This window comes from Anoplopoma fimbria, chromosome 4, assembly GCF_027596085.1.
Source record: "Anoplopoma fimbria isolate UVic2021 breed Golden Eagle Sablefish chromosome 4, Afim_UVic_2022, whole genome shotgun sequence".
NCBI lineage: Eukaryota > Metazoa > Chordata > Actinopteri > Perciformes > Anoplopomatidae > Anoplopoma > Anoplopoma fimbria.
Genome location: NC_072452.1, coordinates 4,660,320 through 4,669,841, shown reverse-complemented (window position 1 = coordinate 4,669,841; position 9,522 = coordinate 4,660,320). Strand labels below are relative to the sequence as shown.

General features: G+C 38.6%; 1 protein-coding gene across 1 annotated transcript; it reads right to left on the bottom strand.

The window, feature by feature from the left end:
- Window positions 1–2,466: 2,466 nt before the first annotated feature.
- LOC129090520 (beta-1,3-galactosyltransferase 2-like) lies at window positions 2,467–7,251 on the bottom strand. Its single transcript, XM_054598167.1, has 3 exons — window positions 7,188–7,251; window positions 4,018–4,278; window positions 2,467–3,066 (listed from the first exon to the last, which is right to left on the bottom strand). Exons 1-3 carry the CDS (start codon window positions 7,188–7,190, stop codon window positions 2,467–2,469), a joined length of 864 nt encoding a protein of 287 aa, XP_054454142.1. The 5' UTR covers window positions 7,191–7,251.
- Between the last annotated feature and the right edge of the window lie 2,271 nt (window positions 7,252–9,522).

Below are 9,522 nucleotides of genomic sequence, written 5' to 3'. Positions count from 1 at the left end.
GAATATATTGCCTAAGTTTTTATACATTTTTCAATCAATCCCATTAGCTCCTCCACCTTCATTTTTTCCTAAAGTAAGAAAGCTGCTTTCAAACTTTATTTGGAACAACAGGAGGCCAAGACTTAGACTCTCTCTTTTATATTTGCCTTATGATAGGGGAGGGTTACAACTACCAAATGTACAGTGGTACTACTGGTCTGCACAATTGAGGGCTGCAATGTTTGGATGGCCAGCCCTGGTTACAAATTGAATTGTTGTCTTCAAAGGGTTTGATGCTGGATAGCTTTTTATACTCTGCTCCCCTTAAGAAACTAAGAAAAAACACAGTTAATCCCTTTGTGAAAAATACCATGTTGTCTGACATGAAGTGCATAGATATCTGGGAGATTTCCCAGTGTTGTCCTGTTTTTCACCTATTTGGGGCAATGAACACTTTAGCCCGGCTAAGAATGACATGGGGTTTAAAGCATGGTTAAGCAAGGGCATAGTTAAACTACTAGATCTCTATAAGGACAACACTCTAATGTCGTTTGACGAGCTGAAAGCCAAATATGACGTACCACAGAAACACTTCTCTAAGTATTTACAACTTAGAAGTTTTATTCTGAAATGCTTGAAGAATTCAATGCAACAACCTCCAATGTCCACACTGGAGATATTTTCTACAAAAACTTGTTTCAGCAAAGGGCTGGTTACTCAATTATATAATATATTGGTGGAAAACCATAAAGACAACTCTGAGAGTAAGAGACAGGAGTGGATACAAGACTTACAAGAGGACATTTCAGTGGAAGATTGGGGTATAATATGTTCAAAGGTACATACGCAAACCATTAACACACGTCTGAGATTAATACAATATAATTGGATAATAAGAACGTACATCACCCCTGTGAAGTTAAACAAATGTGATCCTAATATTCCTGACCGATGCTACATTACATTACATTACAGTCATTTAGCAGACGCTTTTATCCAAAGCGACTTACAGGAAGTGTATTCAACATAGGTATTCAAGAGAACTACTAGTCACCAGAAGTCATAAGTGCATCTCCTTTCTTAAACAAGCATCTTAAAGCATAAACCAGAGCAAAAGTATAGTGCAGAGGCAAATTACTACGAAAACAATAATTGCAACAGACTAATACGAATATAATAAGTGCTACAAACTACTACGAATAGGATGAGTGCAGTAAACGAATATGAATTCAATAAGTGCAGCGAACTGATACGAATACAGTAAGTGCAACACCTAGTGCAATATTCATCAAGGTACTTTATATCACTGTTTGTGGGAATGTGAGGAGATTCAAAGATTTTGGAGATACAATATATTTCTCAAATTACCTCTTCTCCAATACCTGTAAGTCCTACGCTCTGTATATTAAGCATGTATCCAGTCAATTGTTCTCTTTCTAATGGAGAAAGAAAAATGGTTGACCTGTCTACTACAGGCCAGGCGCTCAATCGCTCTGTGTTGGAAGAATGTTCGTTGCCCCTCTCTAGGCCACTGGCTGAAAAACTTATCAGGTTTGGCTCTTGAGAAACTAACGTATATAGTTAGGAAGAAAGCGTCTCAGTTTTACAATATCTGGGAGATGTTTTTGGAATTTGTTAAAAATGGTGACATTGAAGAGGCATTGGAAATGTGAAGTTACTAATCTGATGGGAGGAATGTGTGCTGTACTCTGCCCCATGTTTGTGACTGTATTTTATTTACGTTATTTTCATTTATTTATTTATTTCAACTAAATTAATATTTTCATTGTTAATCTTGGTCCTTCTTGAATTTATGTTTTAACTCATAATTTAGCCATTAGCCGTTATTTTATATACTGCCATATGTTCAGGTTGGGGGAAGGGTCATTTATGTATGTAAATTGTGTTAAATGTATAAAACCAATAAATATATGTTTTAAAAAAAAAAGAAACATTGTATTCTATTAATTCAAAAATAATTACTTCCACATTTGTTGCTGTACTGCCAATTTTTTGTCTAGTCCAAAAATGGTAATTTCTGTATCTTAAAAAAAACAAGATGGTTCACAAACCCATGGGTTTGTGAATGGGTTTGTTCCGACAAGCCCTTTTCCGACTACCTTCTGTGCAGTCATACTATACATTTCAGAAATGATGTGGTAAGTCAGACGTTCCAGAGCTGTTGCAACTTCAACCACTGTTTTGCAGAAAAGTGTGCAGTTGTCGGCCCATCGCTCCATTTGCCAGCAGAAGTAGGTCTCCTTCTCTTGTACTGTGGTGAAAGTCATGCACATTTTGTGCTCATTGTGGTCAGATTGTAAAGCCCCCTGAGGCTAATTTGTGATTCTGGGCTATTGAAATTGAAAATGTCGACAAATCGACATTTTCCTTCATGCCATTAAAGTTGCTTTGGAATTAGCATATTCAAATAAAATCTTACATAGGAGGAACTTGAGGTGAACACAACTCTTGTTTTTAAGGGCACAGTCAGTGTCCACAGCCATGTTGAGACTGATATTCTCCCCATGCTTGTGAAAGCTGTTCAGAGTTCTCTAGTATTGTTGTAATGACCGAGGTCCAGTAACATTTGCTTACCCAGTAAGGCGCCAATCCCCTAAACAAATAAGGACTAGGAGGATCCGTCAGTGCGATTCCCAAATGCCTCATGCACATTCCCACGTAGACGTCTTCGATGTAAACAGCCTTAACATGTGCAGAAGCCTCCAGTATCCTCTTGGGTAAATCCAGTGAGAACACATAGCCCAGTCCCAGGGCATACGGTGCGTAGGTGGACCCGGGGAAGACGGAAACAGGCAGAAACCACTTTGATGTGTTGTCTCTAAGAACAGATGCAGCCCTCGCCACCATTCCCGTCATGTAGAGGTGTCGGGGGGCTTTCGAAAGCATGTCGACCAGTTTGTGGACGTTAAGGAACATGTCCGAGTCGACTTTCATGGCGTAGGAGGTGTTGGGGCAATGGGAGCTGAGCCATTCGAACATGACCATGGTTTTAATGGTGAGGTTATTGTAGCTATCCAAGAAGTCACTCTGGATGATATCGTGATGTCTCTGGCTTTCCTGTATCACCTACAGAGGGGTAGATCGGAGACAGAGGCAGTAGTTATAGCAGTAGTTAATCCATTACTCTGCCACTTAAGGGTCAGCTGAAACAAGCTAGCAACCAGTTGCTTATTTACACGTCTGGCAGATACAGAGCAACATTAGCATTCATTCGTAATCCTGCTTCTGGTGACCTGGCAAATGTCAAATATTCACTCTCCTTTCAGCTCTGATCTTCTGGTCTGATCGTGGCGCCCCCCACTAAATTAGGTTTAGGAATAGATTGTGAAATACTTAGTTAGGTTTAGGCAACAAAACTAACCCCAACCCTTAGGAAAAGATATCATGGTTTGGGTTAAAATAACCACAGAAGTTACGTGAAAAATAGCTCTACGTTGAGTTCTGGTTTCACGTGGGGAATGAACAGCGGTCTTTTTTGTGGCCTTTATACTTCCTCGTTCACGATTATGTGACGCATACAAAATAATTTCATGGAAATACGGCCCACTGTTTTTGTAGGTAAAACTACAAATGTGACTGCTTTTACATTACGCATCATCATTAGATCCTTTGATAACATAAAGAATATTGTGCAGCATAAATGTTTCAGTGCCCCTCAGAAACAGTAAGTCTAACCAGTTGTTCACTGTTGTCCTCATGCCACAGCAGAACACAGAAACCAATATAACCTCAAATCTTACCCATAACCCAATAGCTCTCTGTAATGCATATGTGTTTGGCTGCGGCTTTACAGTAACCTGGCCTCTCCGCCATCTTTTTTTCTTTCTCTGCTCTGATTCCCTCTGTGAGATTTGCGTTATCTGAAGCACCTGCTGTAGCTCACTCGTTCATTTTACATAAATGCGCTTGGATGAAGCATGGAATGTTTCCCCCCCTTTCTTGTTATAATATTATGCTTGTTGATGGTTGAAAGGGATAGAGAAACCAAATTCAGCAACTTGTAATGAATTCACCCACTTGCTCTTTGATGGTTCCTGCCCCACCTTCATCGTGGGTCAGTCCCAGGAGGAAGTAGCGGCTGACCACTCTGCCCAGCACCGTTGTTTCTTTGCCCCACGTGTTGCGTATCATGTCACGGGCCTTGCTGTTGTGGGGTGCGACTGGGATCATAAGAACCAAGAATGGGCTTTCTTGCCGACATCTATGTGGTTCGTCCAACATAAAACTGTACTGGCCCGGGTACGCCACAAAGTACGGTGAAAGGTCATCTGGTGGGATCTGTGCAAACAGATGAGGTTGGTGTTTTTTGAGTGTTGCACCTCTATAGTACATGACTTATCTTTGTTTTTTAATGTTAGTTTCATGTTTAAAGGCAAAACACGGAGCTATCAAGATGTGTTCAGACTAAAGGCAAAAGGAGTTTTTGCCTTTGCTGTACTGCCTGTACTGCTTATAGCAAAACTGCCAATATAGCGCCCATATAGCTTTAGCTAGATAGCAACATACATGTGTGTCCATTCTAATTTTCACATATTATAGCTAAATAATTTCTATTCGTGCCCACTTGTGTCTTTCCATCTACTTCGCTTGCAATTGTGTTGCTTCCTTTATTGGTTTTGCGTTCAGTTTGATTACAGCATTTGATAAATGCAATTTATGCACAGCATTTGTGCATAATTACCTAATTGCAAATCTTATTTTACTGCCTGAAGTCTAAAACAGTTCAAATTCGACAGCTGAGTGTTAAACAGCCTGTCCTGGACATGAATAAGTATTGCTTGACACAATTTTATGGTAGCAGCATGATGAAATACAAAGTTAACAGTGTGTTTCTGTTAATGACTCATCCGAATGACATTTCTTATTTTCAGATAAACAGGGTATGACTTCTTCTTTGTCTCTGTCATTCAGCTGACATTTTTTCAAGATGACACCAAATATACTTACATCCTGAACTGAAGTAATCATATTGTTGTAGGAGGGGCTTGGCCGTGACCTTATCGTCCAAAACATCAAAGGCCATGACACTTTTGAAATGTAGAAAGTTAACATTAACGCTCCCATTGTTACTGACAGGATGAACAAAAACAACCATCGTCTCGTTCTTGTCCATGAAGTCTTTTCACTGCCAAGACAAAAGTGAAAGTTTTATGTTTAATACCTCCTGATTTCACATCAGGAGCACTTTACTATCCATTACTGGAATGGAATCAGGAAGCACTTTGCTTTGCCCCTCCCTTGACCAGTAAAATAAGCATACCTCATTAATTGTGAATTATGTGTAACTGTTAAGAGCAGAGGAAGCAGTTTCCATTAAGAGCTGCATCCGCCAAAAAACACCACAACTGCGAGCTTAGCTGGGTTTATTAAGATAATCTTATTGAGACACAGGGTCTCATTCTCAAGAGAAACCTACTTGACATGCTTGACAAGCTTCTCTAAAGACTGTGGACATATTCTAATTAATAATAGCCCTCATGGAACATGCTGCATACAGCAATCAGTCAACCAAGAAGTTCCAAAACCACAATACCAACAGGCTGAATGTGACCTTCTTTTCAATTTGCATTAAAATGTGTTTTGAGTGAGATGAGTGCAATCAGAAAGACCTTAACCACATGACGGCAGCAGCAGCAGCAGCAGCTGTGAACGAGTAAGTACGCTAAGCTATTGCAAAAGTAAGCAGCAAGAAAGCTGGTCAAAATGGATATTCAAGACATTGGTTGATGGGTACCAAAGTGTCTGCTTTCAGTTTTGTCCAACGGAAATATGGCAAGCGAAAACAAACGAGCCATTTATGAAGCAATAGATATGCAACTGGTCCTGGCTCAATGTAAAAGAGAGGAGGATGTGGCTTTTCAGTTGTTTTTAGCTGAACAGAGATCTGATCTCAATGGGTTCTCAATAAGGACACTGAGACTTCTATCAATACTAGGGAAAATGTAGTCATCTTAAGTCATATCTAGATACAAGACACATTTAAATGCAAAGGTGTTAATGAAAAGTACGTGAAACCCTGACAACAACAAGCATTTAGCGCCAGATTGAAACACACTAAAACCATACTTAAACCACCTTTTTTGTTAAAGAAGATACAAACCCTTTGGATAAGAATTGTCTTCATTTATTGTCATCATTAACGCCTCAAGTCACGATGAGCAGTAAATTATGAAAAGGCTGCATTACTGGTTTACAGTGAAACTCTAGGATACACTACAACATTTCACAAGTATGACTCAAATTGCCACTCTTTACATTTTTTTTCAAATCATAAATCAGTAAAACTTCAACGGGAACTCATGTTCCTGTCATATGACTGTTGCTAGCATGTTGGTTAAGATATTCTTAGTTTGTGGTGAGACTTTCTCAAGAGACGAGCAAGAAACAAGAGGCAGGTTTCACAGTCTGTAGTGTGCAAACAGCCAAGCTATTCCTGTTCCACATTCATACATTAAAAACCTACAGTATTAACACTCACACTGTTTTAAAGGCATACATTATGCACTCTCAAATACTCTGGCAAAAAAACAACTGTTTGCGTTATATTAAAAGCAACATGTTTTAACAAGCAGGCATGCAGAGGGTTATTTTTGTCATCACCGTATAATGTCTGAGGGTTCACATGAGAAAAGCTGCACGATGGTCATAGACAAAACTTGTGGTTTAGGTCACTGTGAAATTACAATGCTTTGATCCGAGTCAGCGCAGTTTGCAAAAGTATATACTTATTGTACTGAATTAACTGAGAAAAACGTTTTTTTTTTGTTAAGAAGTTTATTTAGATTTTTTGTGATTATTATTAAAAAAAAAAAAGAAGTAAAACATTCATTAGAAAACATCTGAATAAATTTCCCCTGTGGATACCAGGGGGGAAACAAATTGAAAATGATTGGTGTAATTCATTAACGGATCGGATCCAAAATGAGATTTGCTTTTCTGGTTGCATAATCAATTAAAGATGAGAAAAACAAAGTCATAAATGATACATTTGTATATCAGACATTAGCTACAGCCTGTGAAGGAAGTGGAGACTCTACCGCAATCAATCGGACTTATCCCTTTCAACAATAGCCAGACATGATTTCCTATCAAAGCTCTCCTATTCAAGAGGCACAATTAGCTTCGGACTTCGCTGTACGATCATTTTATGTCATTTTTTAATAAACTGCACTCTAAATTGGACTCACCATTTGGAAACGGAGCTCTCCAGCATTTCTTTCTACAGACAGAGGAAGGATCTCCGACTGACAGCTTCAGCAAGCTAACCGATAGACAGCAGGTACGAATGAGGATGTTGCTGTAGATGTGTCACTGTTCAAATACATTGTGGTTCGTGGTTTGAGTGTAGCAGACAAGCGCACAGGGCCTTTTTCCGAGCAGACACTGCCAGCAACACGATTCAGGGAACAAACATATCACAACAAGAGCAAAAAAACATTTTAAAAGAGTGTAATCCCTTTTTGGATTATATGGGATATTTCCCATCACACCAAATAGATAGGGTATTTTCTTAATCTTGTATTGGGGTTCAATTCAGTTTATTTTGTATAGCCCAGAATCACAAATTACAAATTTGCCTCAGAGGGCTTTACAATCTTAGGGTTGTGATTGACAAGATGCTGCACTGTGTCTCTCAATGTTTGTTTAGTTATATAATTATTTTCTTTTGAGTTTGAGTTGTTTATTTGTTGTCTTGCTGGCTTTGTACTGTAATTTATTATGTAATGGCTCCGTGCCATGTGTCAATGTGTTTGTCTTTTCATATAAACGCTGGTGTTGGATAAGCCTCGGCTTTATAAATGCGTGCAAATAACCCGATGAGTGTGTTATGGTGAGGAAGCATGGTCAACATGACTCAACATGCATATTCATTACTTTGGAACAGTATTGCAACATAACTACATCTACGAGAAAACACGCGCTCTTTTTTTTTTATCCAGTGTAGTCTTTCTCTCTTATTGATTTTAATATTTGCTGCAATTTGCAAGTTTCATTAAAAGGTAAAGAAACCTTTTCTGTGTTGAAAGAAATAATAAGTCAAAATTAAAAATGATTTCCAAATGTGGGTATTCCTTTACTTTTAAAGGTGGGTATTACTAGGTACCTTCAATTTTTATCAGGACACCAATGTTTCATAGCACTCCCTGACAAAGTTTTCACCATGTTCCACAATAAAGAGTCCACTTTTTTTTACAGCTTTTAGGTTTGGTATTTTTCTGTGCATTAAAAATGCCTGGAGTGAATGTTGGTGAATGTTGGGTTTTTTTTGTAGGGGATATTCTTACTGCTGTGTTTTCTTCCACTTCTTATCTGCACCATAAAGAAATAGAAATGCAATTACATCAGTTCTGACACCTGAGTGAAGTCTATTACAGCATTACTGATACGATCAAATGTGCTCATTAGAAGCTGTATCCACAAACATTCGGAGAATACTCGGAGAGCTCATGACTTAGCATAAAACATTATAGCAAGGAGTCATTTAGCCAACTTCTCAAAGCAGGTGTGATTGGTTGATCCAAAAAATAAAAAAAGGAAAAATGCATTCAGTGGTGATGTGCATAGAATCGTGGAGTTCGCTATTTCCTTTAAGCAACTTCAGATTTGAATCAATTGTAAGCTGTAGGCCTACTTTAGTACCCTACAAAATATGTGAAAACAAAGTTGTTCACATGATGATAAATTGCTGAAGTTAATTTACCATGCTGGTCATTTTGTGAAAAATAGCTTAGCTCACATCAGTTTCTGTGATTCTGTGATTGCTGAACAGTCTATTTAACTAGAGGCGTTTGCATGTCAATCTGTAAACCAGCAAACACAGCTGCATTTTTACATTTGCCAAATATCTAAGCGTGTTAATCACGCTCATTTCTGGTTTTGCAGCCTTGTTTCGTTGGGTTGGAGACCTGGCACGATCTAAACTGTATATTGTGTTTTCCGTAACTCGCCCTCGTTAATGGTTTGAAGAATATTTATCCTACCGCATTGTCTTTGCGCCATTTTAAAGAAACTCTTCAGCTATTTAAAGTCCTCTCTCAACTGTAAGGGTGACATTCCTAGAAAACTTCATCATTCTAAGAATTCTCTCAAAATGTCATCACTAGCAGCAACTCTTTGTAGTATATGAAGCTTCATCAATACAGCCCTAGTTCTCTGGTGATACATAGTTAGTGACTGTCTGGATACAGTATATGAAGAGAGTTTTGGTTATAAAATAAAAGTTGACCAAATCTCTTGTGTGTGAGGGACTTTCTAAGTGAATGTGTCATCTTCCCTTCTGCCGGCTATTTATTGTTCTTGCCTCTGACATCGCACGTCTCAGAAGCTGTAGGCTCATACAACAGAAGTACAAGCATATGGCAGGTGCATAAGAGAAGGTTTGTTGTTCGTGTCAGGTGAGGCATGTACGTGTTGGGTGGATTGCGATGAAATTTTGTGCAGACATTCATGATCCTCAGACAATGAATCCTAAATAACTTAAGCGATTCACCTTTTCCCAAGCCTGTCATTTATTCATTCTAA

Bases quoted from the DNA above. Each gene is read 5' to 3' on its own strand.
- LOC129090520 (XM_054598167.1), bottom strand. The intron at 3,067-4,017 runs GTGGGTGAATTC...ACCCCTCTGTAG, and splicing joins CAGGAACCATCAAAGAGCAA to GTGATACAGGAAAGCCAGAG.